The sequence below is a fragment of the Myotis nattereri genome, assembly GCF_964212035.1.
Source record: "Myotis nattereri genome assembly, chromosome: 10".
Taxonomy (NCBI): domain Eukaryota; kingdom Metazoa; phylum Chordata; class Mammalia; order Chiroptera; family Vespertilionidae; genus Myotis; species Myotis nattereri.
The window spans coordinates 53,916,487-53,932,256 of NC_138085.1; the positions used below are offsets into that span (position 1 = coordinate 53,916,487).

The 15,770-nt window shown below is 52.3% G+C and overlaps 1 protein-coding gene across 1 annotated transcript in view; it reads right to left on the bottom strand.

Moving 5' to 3' along the window:
- SPTBN1 (spectrin beta, non-erythrocytic 1) overlaps window positions 1-15,770 on the bottom strand; it is a 179,377-nt gene that overhangs the window by 25,967 nt on the left and 137,640 nt on the right. Inside the window, exons 11-19 of the mRNA XM_081100735.1 lie at window positions 14,762-14,920; window positions 13,816-14,118; window positions 13,345-13,498; window positions 11,965-12,835; window positions 11,740-11,877; window positions 9,953-10,709; window positions 8,836-9,038; window positions 4,511-4,601; window positions 153-299 (exon numbers count right to left, since the gene is read on the bottom strand). Coding sequence (XP_080956861.1) covers window positions 153-299; window positions 4,511-4,601; window positions 8,836-9,038; window positions 9,953-10,709; window positions 11,740-11,877; window positions 11,965-12,835; window positions 13,345-13,498; window positions 13,816-14,118; window positions 14,762-14,920 — 2,823 coding nt within the window. The remainder of the gene's footprint in view (window positions 1-152; window positions 300-4,510; window positions 4,602-8,835; window positions 9,039-9,952; window positions 10,710-11,739; window positions 11,878-11,964; window positions 12,836-13,344; window positions 13,499-13,815; window positions 14,119-14,761; window positions 14,921-15,770) is intronic.

A 15,770-nucleotide genomic window follows, 5' to 3' on the forward strand; every position in this document is an offset into this window, starting at 1 on the left:
ACTGGACGTGGGACGACAGACTGTGTAACTTTTGTATGTGGTCAAGTATGACTCAAATGTGCTGGGAAACGTGCTAAATGAAAAGGGGCTCATGTCCACCCAGTCCGTTTCCTCGCCGCGGAAACGGCAGCTCATCAGACACGTTAACTCACCTTCTCAATTTTGTCAAGCCATTCTTTGTTGGACGCGAGTTCTGCCATAAATGCCTGATGCTTTAACCATTTACTGTGCAGGTTTCTGGCTTCATCGTAAGACATGTCCTGGGCTGTAAGCATCTTTTCGTTGATCCAGAGTGACAGCTAGGCAAAGAGAGAAACGGAACAGGAAGGTTTCAGAGACTGGGATCACAGACAGCAGCCTTCTCTGCCTGGAAGGAGTCGCGTTATGTTGTAGAGACACGCTGTGCACGCTTCCGTGTCGAGAGACAGCCAAGCACTGGCGGTACAGCTGTGACCTGCCATGACAGGCAGCCCCACCGTACGGACGCAGGGCCTGAGCCACGCTCCACACTCTGCCTCCAACAGTGAGTCCAGCAGCACCAGAGCTCTGAGCCAGCTGCCGACTGTTCAGCACTCCCAACCTTCTTCCCTTCCACATGAACGCCTGGCTACACCACGTTCACTGTCTTTCACTCCACTTGGTAGTTTGTTACTCTTTTAATTCTGTTATTAAAAAACAAAAATCCCTCCTCTCTTACTCCTCGCTCCCCTTCACAGATGTATTTATGGGAATGCCCAAAAGCTCACATAGCTAGCTCCCCTACGGGCAAGGCAGCGATGATGCCCTCTCAATGATGCCCTTCCCTTCACATGTGAGTCGCCTTCACCCCTTTCGCTACAGCCACTACTTCTCTACAGGCCTTCTATTCAGACCAAGACCACTTCACCGGACTGGATTCTGAGGCCAACATGTCGACTTGGCCCTGGACTCTGGAAGCCTCACAGAGCCTGCCAGGTGCTGACGGATCTGAGAAGGGCGCTCTCTGCCGAGGCCCAGGCCGGGCGTCAGCCCAGCCCCGGGCCCCAGGTCCTGGACACACTTCCAATTCACCCGCTCCTCACTGCCTGCCTGCCGTCGGCCATGCCAGTGTCCTAACTCCTACCCCACACACCGTGTGAACCCAGGAAGAGCGTCTGTTTGCCCAGTTGGGAGGTACACAAAGGAATACAGCACCAGCCCGGAAGCAGAAGCAAACGTCTTCAGGGACCGCACCCCTTCTCCTGCGTGACCGCCAGGAGCCCCCTCTCACACCTGCCCCTGCCACAACAGACCTGCTCTGAACGCCTTCACAACCATCCCTCCGAAGGGTCAGAAATGGCATCTAGAGCCCACAGACACCCTCACAGGCTCAGGACTTCCAAGGCCATTTGCTTGTACTCTGGGCTGCTGCCGGGAAAAGGCTTTCCCATACATTTGCTTATATAGAAAGCCCGTTCTTTGGAAACGATGCCAAGGGGAGCGATGGGGGTCATAGGAGGACCCCTGGCTCTGAAGGGGCTGACCGCTGGGCACCATCTCTGCCTTTCTCAGGCTGCTCACCCACCCCGCAGGAGGGAGTGGAGAATGACAGCAAAACGTAGAGACCTGTGGTATCACTCGTTACTGAGGGGAAAACCAGTAAATCTCATAGAGCCCTTTGTAAGCAAAGACCACAGATCTGTTGTTATACAATAGAGACACTAAATTTCCTACTTTAAAAGAATTACCTACTTTTCAGTGATCTGAGCAGCTAAAATCTGAAATACTATGGCCGTTCAATCCAAGGGGAAAAGAGGTTAAAAGGAAACAAACTGTGAAATTTCCCCCTGTATTTTGTGTACACACACACACACACACACACACACACACATACACACAGAGATATTAAACACAATAGAAGGCATTTACTTATCCAATGGGCCAAGGACATGCACATATTTTTGCTATTCGTAACTACCTACCCAAGAGAGGTTTTTTTTTTTAAAAAAGAGCTACATAGAATGCAGAGGCTTATAAACAAATCTGCTCTTTGCTGAACACGCCACCCTACAGATAAAGCCTCATGCGAGGCAGCACAGTGAGGCGCGTCTGTGGAACCTGCTGCTGATCTGCCCCCCTCAGCTCTCCGGGATCAGAGCTACAGCGATTATTTGTGGGCACTTACAAAGGTCATTTGAGAATACATTCATTCTCTGCAGAAAAAGAGCACTGTGCAGACTGGAAAGGGACAGGAAAAAAATGCTCTGATCACCACATTCAGCTAAAAGGGAAGCATGGAGATTGCTATCCCTGGGCCACACCCGCCCAGTTACACCGTCCTCCTTAAAAAACACCTCCGTTCTCAGAAACTCTGGCTTAAAATGAGGCTGAAAGACAGAATGATACACATCACCCCTTTGCTTGTGCTTCAAACTCCAAGGGTTTTGAAACCCCCAAACCTGACCTAAATTCCACCACCACACGCACCCCCATCAGGCACTATGGCGGCACTAACGCAGTGAGACTCAGGGGAGAAAAGCAAACCAGGAGACGTGGCAGAGCAGTTGCAGGGAGACCCGCAAGGCCCTGCAGGACACACCAGCCCGGCCGAGCCCTTCCTGCGCACGTCCAGCACTGGGGGTGAGGAGCGGGCTCCTCGTAGCCAAGGATGCCAGTTCGAAACAAGTGCCAACAAAGATCCAAAGACTCACTAAGACTATCTGCTGTGATTGCACTGGGAGGGACTGTCATTTTATGTTGACTTTTCCTACACGTTTCTATTTATGAATCCACCCTTACGTAAATGGAAAAAAGGGGATGGAAATCTCAACTGGTTTTCTCCCAAGGGTCCTTTTGGTCCTCTCAGCCTCCTGCCCATTTCCGGGCATTCACCTTCTCCAATTCAGCCCAGGTTTCACGAGAGTCAGGTCCATGAATTTTACTCACTAACTTGCCCTTTAAGCAAGAGCCTGGAATCCCATGGATCCCCCATCCTCCCTAAATACGGTCTGAGGTTCAAACGAGTCATTGATGGAGGGAAGCACCAGGGCTGTGCAGGAACTTGCCGTCTGTGGAATGCACAGCCCAGGCCACACACATCTCCTGATCCCGTTCGCTCCCTCCAACGCGGAACGGCCACTTGCTTTCACTGCAGCACGAGGGCAACGCCACACGGCCAGCTTCAGACCCCATTACTCTCCTCTGTGCAGTGTCCGGGGACATGAACGCCTCTTTAATGAGCAGTCTCCTCAAATGGATTATTAATGCTCGAGTCACTTGCAGAGGCAGGCACTCCTGTCTTCAGCCTGCCTGGCTCCAGGCAAATTCCCCGGAGACCTAGATTCATCCACGTGGTGCTGAAGGCAGGCAGACCCTAAACGGCGTCATTTAGGGACTTTCCTTCTTAAGGTTTAGCTGCTGGAGCACACTGCCAGGTTCACAGCAAGACAGCAGTTTAATGGACGTGAAAGCTTGCTCTCACACAACTGTTAGTAGAGCCGTGTGTCCTTTCACACACAGCCACACATTCACAGGGCAGGTGTTTGTGAGGATTTGAGCCATGCTGTTAGCATCCTACTTGACCCTGCTCCAACCACCGCCCTCCTCCCCCCAACACACACACTCCCCACAAGGTCCCCACAGCCTCACTTGGATATTCTTTATCCCATTCTTGCCTCTGGGGGAATTCAGTCTAAAAATCTAGAGAGGCCTGGGCCACACCACTGTCCTCTGGCCCCCAGAGAGAGATGACGTGGCCCTGAACGCACACACGTGAAGTCAGCAGAGACGTCTCTCCAACCACGCCTGCGGAGAGATCACACTTCGCCGGCTAACTGTACTTTTCCAAGTTTGTTTATGCGTGTACTCAGGGAGCACAAAGTAGTATAAGAGCCACAGATTAACACCACATGTTAAAACTCAGAGTTTGAAGTCAGGCTTATTGCTCTTGGCATATGAGACAGGAATCTAAGGAGGCTGAAAGATGGACATTTTAAGGTCTTAAGCGAGTAAGAAACTTGATATGTATCTTTTAAATCTCTGCTTCTTAACTGGGTAGCCAGTTCCCGTTCCTTCCTTCCAGCCCATTGGAAAGACTGCACATTGCTTTGAACAGTTAAAGTATTAATTAGGCTACAGACTATCCTAGGACATCGCTGTCTGGTATGAAGTTCTTAGGTGATGGAAACATTCTCTATCTGCGTTGTCCAGTATGGCAGCCACCAACCACAGGTGGCTACTGAGCACTCAAAATACTGCTGGAAGGTGGAAGAGCTGCACTCTTCATTTTAATTAACGTAAAATGAAACGTCCACATGTGGCTAGTGTCTACTGCAATGGACAGCACAGCTCTGGCCTATAATATTCCAGATTATAATAATCTAGTCACTCTAAGTGGTAAGTTGTAGCTGGAGAACTGACATGACCATACTGCCCACCTGAAAATCATGTGACATGAATTTCTGGCCTCCGCTTTATTTCCGGGGCTCTTCTGCCAAATTGCTGGCTGGCTCTTGCTAGAAACCAGGAAGGGAGAGGTGAGAGGGAGACGTACCTCCTGACAATCTTGCAGGAATTTCTGAAGATCCCTGTTGTCCTTCAGTCTCATCAGAAGCTCACTGGCTGCCTCTCGATTCTTCCTATGTCTGTTATAATGATAATAAGAACATTTTTTAAAAAAATTAAAATTAGAGAATTTGGAAACACAGACTTCACAATTCGATCTCTCCCCTGGGTCTCTCTGTGTGCTGAAAACAGTTCGCTTACAGTTCTCAATTCTGCCAAGGAGACAAGATGAACAAGAGCTCTCCGCATCCTCCAGGTGAGTGAGTCATGGTGCAAGAGAAAGCAAAACACCTAAGCCACACAACAGGCCAAGGACGCAGTCAAAGAGCCGTACAAACCTGGTGCCTCCTCATCTAGTGCTGGGGGAGGGACTCTAAGCTCGCAGGTATGCAACCCCCCATTGTAGGCACTGTGATCGTATCTCCGAGGAACCTGTAACTGGGTGACGGGGCATGAACATGGCTAAGAAAATGGCGATGGGGAGGTCTGAGTTTTTCATTCTGATTCTCAAAGCAATTTCTTGCTTATGTGCCCGGGCAAGGTCTCTCCCCCGACCCCGCCAGTCCCCATGGCAGGGCTGGGAGAGAACACAAACTCTGCTTCTCCACAATGACAGAGAAGAGCAGCTCGGACAGCACTTGCTGCTGACTTTTTTTTTTAATGATATATTTTTATTGATTTCAGAGAGGAAGGGAGAGATAGAAACATCAATGATGAGAAAGAATCATTGATTGGCTGCCTCCTGCACGCCCCCTACTAGGGATCGAACCTGCAACCAGGGCATGTGCCCTGATGGGGAATCGAACCATGACCTCCTGGTTCATAGGTCGATGCTCAACCACTGAGCCACCCCGGCCAAGCTGCTGACTTTTAAAGAGCCCTCCTCAAGGAGGAGCAAGAAAGATCTAGCAATGCCACGTGATAGCAATGCCACGTGATAGCAATGCCACGTGATAGCAATGCCACGCACCACATGTGCTGGCAAAACAAGTGGCAGCAGCAGCACTGCAGCCGTTATCTGCCTGGGGAACCAAAGGAAAACCCTCTGCTCCTACAGGCGCCAGTGACTGCAGAACGACAGGATAACGTGAATGGAGATAAACCGTCAGGTATGTGCCAGCCACATACAATGACTCTAAATTTCTTTAGTTGAAAGGGGTTCCACGCTTGAGGAAAACAAATCTTAACATACCTATACCTCTTAGGCAAAATGCGAGAATAGAAAAATATTCCTTCTATAATGCTAAATGGAAAGAGCTCATGCATAATTCAACGACATAAAACTCTACGGCACAATTAGAAGGTGAAAACTGAAATGGCATGTGCTAGGGATGAAATTAAAGATAGTAGTCCCCCCGACCCAATTTTAGACATTCTGTTGTTTCTATAGCAACAATAAATAAAGGCCAATCCCCTTTACTTCATTGCTATCCTTTGTCAGAGACCAAAAATTACAAATAACTTTTCTAATGTTGTTGGTGAATTTGGGCTAAAGTTGTCTAAAAATGTGGGAGGGGAAGGAATGCCAAGAAAAGCTCTTCAAGTGCCCCACCCTCTGGTCCCAGTCACTATTTGTGGGAGGTTTTAAGATTTGCTTTTATAAAGAAAGCACATTTCTTAGAAGGAGGTGATCTGAGTTGGAGTTAGTCAAAGCCTTTGAATGAAGGGCCTTGTCACTCCCTTCCTCGGCATCTCACAAAGCACTACGGCTGCAAGAAGAACCTATACTGGCAGTTCCAACAGAACACGGGCTTACAAACAACTTCAAACACTGTCTGAGAAGAGTCACTAAGAGAGAAATACAACCAGGAAGAATCCTGAATGCACTTCTGAGATAATCAGATCTCGGGTGTGCCCAGCAGCTGTGTGCCCAGGCAATCTTTCTCTTACAGTGGGACCACGAAGGAGGTAAAGCTAGATGGTGACTTGGGACCCCGGGGTCCACATGACACAGAGATGCTGGGAGGGCGGGAGGATGGCCTCTGAGTGATGTGCTCAGCAGACTGAAAGCAGCGATGCAGGCGGCTGAGATGCTGCTGACTCAGAACACCCTCCAGAGAAGTGCACATGGCCTGTTTACTAGTGGCGACCGAAATCGTTCATGACGCGAAACTCAGGAAGGTCTTTCAAAGCTGGGTCGTGGATTTAATTATAGGGAAGGATCGTCTATAAAACTTGGCCGTAGTTTCCCACAGACCTAAGAGCACTCTTTGTTTGGGGGCAAGGTTAAATCTCTGGCTTGCTTTCCATCACAAGACCCAGAGGCTCCCTCATCACATGAGGCAGATGCTGGGTTAAACTCAGGTTCTTGGGAAAAGCACAGAACCCGGTGCCTGGGTCACATGGGCTGGGGACTTCCAGCTTTTTCCCATGTGAGACGGGGCCTGGCTCAGTGGAGCTGGACGCTGGTCCTGGCTCTCCCAGGATTTCCCCGTGGCTGGAATTTCCATCAGAGCCAGGAAACGGCGGGGCAGGCTGGGACAGCAGGCTCGGTCCCACCATCATACCGAGCCCCACCCCCAACTGTTAAGAGCCAGTGTCTTTGTTCTAGAACTTTTTCATTTTAACAAACTCGGTGGTAATTGACCAGCTCTCTGGAATGTAAGCACATGATAATGACTGTGCACTCTAGACTAGCTTCATGGGAGCCTCAGAATGTTTCTGGGCAGGGAATCGGAACCCAAAGTTCAGATGTGACTCAGCTTGGGCACCTGCAGCACCTGGAACTCAGACTTTCAGATCTTGAGGCCTCTGGGGACATGAAAGTAGAACTAGAATTCAGTTAACACCAGCCGGGGAGCTGACCAATGGCAAGCTGCCCTCCTCCTTTCTTATGCTTATCGATAGGAGAGGATCCTCTTCCCATTTCTTTCTAAAACCAGAAATCCTAAGGAGGCCCTGGGACCCCGGGAGTCCAGGCTCTCCGCCAAGGACAAAAGGGAGGTTAAGCCACACGGAGGCTTGATGAATGTCCTCTCGAAGCCACCTGTTCCCAACAACCCCTCACAGCTACAGAATCGGGGAAGCTGCAAGGCAGTGCCTGAGCGCACGTGGCCCTGAGGGCCAAGCCCACCGCCAGGCAATCAGCCCCGTGCACGTACCTCGGAGGAGCATGGGGCATGGCGGTCACAAAAATAATGAGATTTAGCATCAGGGAGAAGGGAAATTTTTTTTCCTCTAGGTTTTCCTTTGCCCAATCCCTGCTTCTCACACTCATTTAAGTGGGGTTTGGTGGAGGAAATTTTTCTTTTTTGCAGCTATTTTAAAAGCAGTAGACACAAAATTACAATTAATCTGTTATACCCTATTCTATAGTGGCATCCTTAGAACAAACATAGGAAATTAGTGCAGGGGAAAGAGTGATTCCCTTTCTCCTCCAAACCATATAATCTGACCCGGGGGTCCGGTCCGAGTCCCGAGAGACCCTCTTGGGTTGGGTAGGCAGGGGAACACCTCAGCAAGGTCCTCCTGCTCACCATACTTGGAGGCCAGAGAAGCCTTGTTTCTCGATGAATCAATCTCATACTAAGCCCTTAAATGCAGCCCAATCTGGGACCAGAGAAGATCAGCTGGAACAGAGGATAGTGACTGGCCAGCCTGAACCTCCCCCTTTAGTAATAACAAAGGCAGGGTGAGAATTAGGGGTGAAGGTCAAACAGTCCTTCAAGCAGGGAGAAAAACCTTTTAGAGCTGCAAACAAACAACTGTTAGAACTGCAAACAAATAGAATGGGCACCCAATCAACCAATCGTAGGGCCGCCTTGGCAGAAGAGGAAAAGGGCCTTCTCTCTCACCACGGTAATGATCCCTCACAGCGTTACACAAGCCCATTTTCTCAGGAAGGCCTGATAAGGCTCCTTTGTGGCTCTGCCAGGTACTGGGGACCAGCAAACCTCCCCCACCCTCCCCACTCCCTCCTGACAGGCTTTGAGGTGTCGGTGTGGACCCAGACGATGTGGGTGTGGCCGGGGGAGGTCTTGGGTCGCATCAGGTGGAAGGTTGTGGCTTATACCCGATGGCCACTCAGCATTACTGCTCTCAGGAGTCTCTGGATAAGGATTCATCTGGTGTCCCAGGCTTTCCTTTCTTTTGTGGACACTTGTGCATATCTTACAATGAGAATCACAATTTCAGGCAACCATTTGCTGCTCGCTGCTTTTCTGTAATAGGCAGATCAAATTCTGCTAGGTGCCCATACCCCACCCACTGGGAGATTTGAACCTACAGTCCCCAGGACTGCTGGCCAGTGTGACTAAGGTGCCTGAGAGACCCAGGGTGCAAGACTCCCTCTTTGAGGGCCCCCGAACACTGTACCTGTCATCAATAGAGTCCACCTTCTCCTGGATGCGGTCCGAGTTGATGTTCCCGTCGCTCACCAGCCTCCGGCCAGTCTCCACAACAGCGTTGATCTTCTCCTCGTTGGCGTCCATGGTGGTCATGAAGTCCTCTTGTTTCTTAATAGCGGCTTCAGCTCCTTCCAAGGTGGTGGGCATTTCGGTATGGGCCAGAACGTATTCCTATTTACAAAGGGAAAGAAAACAGTCACAGGAGAGCGAGACGTCATGAACCGCGACTCCCTTTCAGCATTAACGGAGACACTCCTTCCTGGGTCCTACATTTCCCTGCACCACACCTCCCCGTATCTGCTTCCTTCCTCACTCCACGGGGAAATAATCCAAAGCACCTGACAAAACAGAAGCTGTAAGGGGGGAAAAGCTTGATGGGAAGAGGGACTTGCGAAAGAGCTCCCACAAGAGTGGTGATGATACACCCGCCCCCCAAAGAACCAACTAACCCATGTCTGCCATATACATCTCACCCATCTCTGGGCCACACCTAATGAGGGACTCCGTAAGGGACTAAGTTTCCCTAAGTGGCTAAATGCTCTAAATTTTTCCACAGAGGGAGGGAGGAAAGTAGGCAAAGCTTTGTGCATCAGCCACAGGGGTCCTCTCACGTAGCCACGGGGGCAACAGTGACACACCTTCCAAACCCTGACTTCTACAACAGAGTAACAGCCCTGACGGTGCTGACCACCCTCAGCTGCTTTTCCTTCTCCAACCTCTGTGACGTGTGTCAACGGGCGAAGTCCCTGTCTCATCTAGAACAAGGAAGACAGCCGTTCATTCAAAAAAACAGAAGGGCCAACTGAACAACTGAACGTGATACTATGAATGAGGACAAACTGGGAACACAGGGGTCCCGGTGGCAGCTGAAACCACCGCACCGCGCGCAGGACAGCTCCGCGGGGCTCTCCGTGCCTGCCCTCCACGCGGTGCCGTGCCGGGCAAATGTCTCTACACCATCCTCCTCATTTCATACGGGGGTGGGTGTCTACACCCACAGCTCGGCCAGGACGTTTCCACAGGCAGCCGGGCCTGGGCCGGGAGGGAGGGAGGGCGGGAGGAAGCGAGGGAACGAGGCGCGTTACCTGGTTGTTGAGGAAGGCTTCGGCCTGCTTGGTGTCCCTGAGGAACTGCTGGTAGGCGTGGGACTGCGAGAGCAGGTTCTGCCGGTTCTCCCACATCTTGTGGAGCTCGTGCCACCCGGTGTCCAAGGCCTGCAGCCGCTGCCGCAGAAACATGTACTGGGCGTCGGTCTGGCCCTGGGTGACCATCTCGCCCATGTCCCTCATCTTCTGGTAGTCCTCCTCGTAGTTGTCGATCTCATTCTTGATGTTCTCGTGCTGCGTGAGCAGCTTCTCCGCCTCTGTCAGCGTGTTGGGCATGTCTTCCGAGGCGATGGCCGTCTGGGTCCGGGAGAGCCAGGACTGGAAGTCGTCCAGGTCCCGCAGGAACTGCTGCAGCTTGCTGGCCTCGCCCAGGGAGGCCTCGCGGTTCTTCAGGGTGGTCTTCATCTCCTCCCACACGTCGCTGATCTCGGCCAGCCGGGACAGGATGGCCTGCGCCTGGTCGGGGTGCTCCGACTCCAGCTTCTCCGCCTCCTTCTGCAGGTCGCTCAGCTTCGCCTCGATGGCCACCAGGTCCCGCTCCATGCCGGTCAGCTTGCGCTGCAGGGCCATGACGCCGGCCAGGTCGTTGCCCAGGTCCTGGGTGGACTCGATCACCTTGGTCTTCTCCCGGATCCAGGACTTGGTCTCGTTGCACTCGAGGTGGTAGTTCTGGATGCTCAGGGCGGAGAGGAGGGCGTCCTTCTTCCTGTCGACCAGCTCTCTGAACTGACTCCACCTGCGGGTGCGGGCGGCAGGGGGAGCGTGTGAGGACCACGCTGGCAGCGCGTGGCTGAATGGCATTAACAGGGATGGTCACAGCTGCCCTTCCCCTCCACCTCTGCTCTGACTACATGCTTTTGGGGAAATCATCTCACTCAGCAGATGGACATCAAATGTTATCCAAGCAGCTCAGAGATGCAACATAAGCTGGAAAAAGCCTGGCAGGACGAGGGGCTCGTGACAGAGCTCCAGCATGAGTCGCGACAACATGCCTGTCCCCCAAAGAGCCAATTAACCCATGTCTGCCCTACACATCTCACTCATCTCTGAGCCACACCCAACCAACGTTTTCCAAACCCAACACCTGACAGTAACCTAAACACCTGAGCCTATCCACCACCACAACCTACTCAAATGTGTTTACTCAACAGAAAGATTAGACCGACACAAAGGTCTACCTTGATGATTGGGACTTTCGTTGGCCAGTTATGTCTCAAACATGCCTAAATCTTGTTCCAGAAATGGTTTTATTAATAGGGACAGCACAGGAGCCTCCTTGATGCCTCACCAAGGCCCTAACTTCTTCTTTTTTTTTTTTTTTTAATATATTTTATTGATTTTCCAGAGAGGAAGGGAGAGGGATAGAGAGAATCAGAAACATCCATGAGAGAGAAACACGGATCAGCTGCCTCCTACACACTCCCCACTGGGGAAGTGCCCATAACTGAGGTACATGCCCTTGACCAGAATTGAACCTGGGACCCTTGAGTCCGCAGGCCGACGCTCTATCCACTGAGCCAAACCAGTTAAGGGCCTTAACTTCTGATGTGGGGAGGGGCAGGCACCAGGGTGCTCTGAATGGCATCACCCAAAACACACGTCTTGCAAAATGAGGGTATGTCGCAAGGCAGGTGCCAATGCAGCGACATCAGCACCACAATGCCACTGACCCCAACACGGGAAATTCCTGACAGCAAGGTTCAGCCAGGGACCTCAGCCTCCCTGCCCCGCACACCTGAGCCCCGCACCGCGGGCCTCCCGCTCACCTGGTGTTCAGTTTGTCCTGCTGGGCTTTGATCTTCTTCTCATTCGGGTGGCCGCTGTGCATCAGCTGCCGTGCAATCTGGTTGACCACTGCGACCCGGGAAGCCTGGTTGTTCATTTCCGGCTCCAGGCTCTCGAATCTGAAAGGCAATTCAAGAGGGTAGTCACTCCTTCAGTGACGACTGGTAGCGCGAGGCAGGCTGGCGCCCCGGCGCCCCACCCCTCACCTGTGCTGGATGACCTCCAGGTCCTCCAGCTTCTCTGGGATCTGCATGTTGTTGAGCCACTGCTCCTTCTCGTCGATCCAGAGCTCACAGGCGTCGGCCTCACTGAACATCTTGTACAGGGCCAGGGTGTCCTGCAGCGCCTGCTTCCTCAGCCGCGTCAGCTCAGCCACCTCCTTGTAGCGCTCCTCGATGCCGGACAGCCGGCCCCGGACCTCCGGGGACTCGGCGTGCTCCTGCGGGAGGGCGCCGGCCTGCTCGTGCAGCGTGTCGATGGTGGGCCTGTAGTTGGCGATCTCCTCCGCCACGTCCTTGTGCTTGCGGACCAGAGACTGGGTGGAGTACTCGTCGTGGCCCACGTCGTTGCTGGAGACGATCTTGAGGATGTCCAGCATCCACGCGTCGATGTCGTCGGCGTCCGCCTGGAACTGGTGCAGCAGCGAGGCCTCCTCCAGGCGCTTCTTCCGGATGGCCGAGAGCTGCTCCAGGTGGGCCCACTGCTCCCGGATGTAGATGATCCTCTCCCGGATCTTCTCGGACCCGAAGTGCTCCTCCGTGATCATGTCTTCCCCTTCCTTGATGGCCTGCTCAAAGTGGCCGCTGCGGCCGCTCATCTCGTCCTCGAAGGCCCGGTGCTTGCTGAGCAGGCGCATGACGCTGGTCAGGTCCTTCCCGTAGTCGTCGGAGGACAGGATCTTCTCCTTCTCCCGTATCCAGCCTTCCTCCTCTGCCATCTCCCAGAAGAACTTCCAGAGGCGACGGGACTCTTCCAGGCGGGCCCGGCGCTCAGCCGCCAGCTGGCAGAGCTCTTGGTAACAGAACTCCATGTGGGCCACTCGGTCTCGGATCACCTGGGGGTCGCAGGGCTTGTAGCCTGTTGAACGCCAAGGAAGGGATGGGTGTGCAACAGAGTTTAGCACAGGTTCCTGCTGGTGTGCAGGCAGTAAGCTACACCCCATGTCCTTGCTACTAGATTAGCAGGGCTAATGCTATGAGGCAACAGAGCGCTTCTAAGGTCTTGACTGGAACCGGAGAGAGGGGCAACGGTAAGTTAAAAGCACATGTACCAGGTTGCTGGCACACAGCCGTATCAAGTGTGGTCTGGCAAAGTCTCGCTGCCAAGCATCAAGCCATTCAAAACCAAGAGCACTTGAGTATTTAAGGAAAAGACATGCCCATCTGAGAAAAGCCAGACAGAGTTAAAGGGCTCAGAAGGCCACCCCTATGGACTCTCATGTATCCACTACCGTCCAAGCATGTCAAACCCGTGGCCTGTGGCCCGCCGTAACATCCAAAGCCCCGCTGCCACACAGAACTTATCTGCTTCTCTAAAGGTGGGTCTCGGGTGACTAGCAGGTAACGTGTGGAATGGCCCGTCCTCACCTTCCCCATCCGTTGCAAACTTCTGGGCGGAGGCATTGACACCTCTCACCCGCTCTGCCTGGATGCCAATGTCGGCTTCCACCAGGGCGTGCTTCTGTAACAGGTCTTCCACGCCGAGCAAGTGTTTGCCATAGTCTTGAGATAATAATAGCACCTGCGCACAAGAGGTAACAGACAGGACACCAGTGAATACAACCTTGACTTCAGCATCTTGCAATCTTCAAGCAAGCTGAGAGGCAGCAGCCACGCCGCACCCACCCCGTGGCCGGCCGGCCGGCCCATGTCCTTAGGGGAAGAAGATGATGAGCAAACTAGAGCGCTCATCCCCCCATGGGTAGCGTGGCCCTTCTCTGGCTTTGCAGAGCGGGCAGTTCGACAAGGGGCACAGCACATGCTGGGGCTTAGTGGGCAGGTCCCAGAGAAGAGCGGCCTCATGGGATCAGCTCCGGCCTCCTTGCCGTCGAGTTTTACCTTCATTTCGTCCATCCAGTCCATAATGTAGAGCATTTCCTGGAATATCTTCTGCAGCCCCAGGTTCATCTCGAGACGCTGCCTTCGGGCCCGGAGCAGTTCCAGCAGGTATTCCCAGAGCCGGATGACATTGTCTTTCCTCGCTGTGATGCGCTTGATGTCATGGTAGTTCTCCGCCTCGAGCTCCCGGGCCACGGCCACCACGGCCTGCACACGCTCCTCGTATGCGGCAATGTCTGTCTCAATGGCCTCATGCTTCTTCGTGGCGGCCTCAACTGCAGGAAGGTCAAATCCAAAGTTGTCCTACAGAGAAACGGAATGAAAAAGCCATCTGATTGGAACAAAGAAACAGAATAGAGGTGGAATCCTGAGTGCACGGTCTTTGGTGGTGTTAAAGCTAAACACCACCCCCTGAGGTTCCCCCCACAACCCTGGGGCTCGTCTCTGCCTTCCCCGGGACCCTTAAAACGCCACGCTTGCTCTCAGATGCTCCCTCCCCAAAGCAAATCAGCAACTTGTCAATGACAAAGGGGTCCAAATGCTAGCACCTGGCTTAACGTGCCTGGAGCAGGTGATCGCTTACGTGGAGCCAAGCTGAAAAGAATGGCATTTGTATTATTTCATGACCCATCCGACTGCCTTGCAAGACTAGTTGGTCAAAGACCGAGGAAAAGAGGGAATTTTTTTTAGTTACATAAATGCGACCAGTTCACACACACTCACTGGCTCTAAACAAACTGCTTGAGCTGCTTCCAGATCCGTAAAAAGTCGGATAAACAGAAGAGACAGTGTATTAGGAAGTATAAACATCCCCTTCGCGGGGCGTGGGCAGCGACCTGCCAGCTCCTTCAGATACGGGTGCTGACGAGCCGACCAGCGGCCCTGGGGACAGCCTACGTTTCTAGATGAGCCCCGGGCAGTTTCTCGAAAAATTCGGGAGCAGAACCTGAGACACCAGGCGCTGGTTTTCGCTCAGCCAGGTCTCCCTCATGGCGGCCTTGCGGTCGAATCTGCGGGCGAGCTGTTCCAGTTTCTCCTGGCGGATGAGCTCATTCCGCAGCGCCAGTTCTCTCTCGTGTTCCGCCTTTTCCAGTCGTTCCCAGGCCTACGGAAGCGAAAAAGAACGGTTTCCTGCCACGTCCAAGGCACTTTCCTTGGCTCCAGTCAACAGCTAGCATTTCTCCAAGAGACCCAAGGACGCAGAAGGGAAGTCCCGATCCCATCCTCGTTCCTCTGGAGCCTTGAGAAAAAAGCAGTTTCCTCTCAGTGTAGCCTCGCGGGAACACTCTCCCTTATCTAAATCTACGGTCCTGTGTTGTTCTTGGAAAACAAGACACTGCAGATATCGAGCAAGTCAACTGAATAATAAATCTTACTTTAACTGAGAGGAAGCAAAGTACTTACTTTCAACAGCTCTGATCTTATAAAAAAGATAAATGACTTTTCTCTGAAGGAAATCTTATGATGACTCTCTCATTCACCCCGTCCCGAGCCACTGTTTTTTTATTCACACGTTTGTGTAATTCCCCCCCAAAATCCTTACTGACTGACTGTACACATTACATTCATTTCTATGAGATACATCTTACTTCATGACATTTTAAAAAATTCCAACTAAAAGACTCTAAATGGGTACAACTGACCAAAGTTCTAGAGTTTTCAAACTTGTACTTGGAAATATGCCCCCTGTGAAATTCTCTAATTGCAGACACAACAGGCTTGATAATGGAAGTCGTTTAATAGCTTCTCTGACAGAGTAGCCAGCCCCAACCTCTGGGGATTCCAGGTACATGACATAAGGTTTTGTGTTCTCCCTTCCCCAACCTAAAGGTGTTTGAGTCAACGGCCTCTGACAGATGAGTAACAAGGTACACAGGCAGAACCCAAGCCGTTTGATAAAATCTAACATTCTCCCCAAACCTCCAAGAGGCCCGCCCAGCACAGGTATCCCCTGA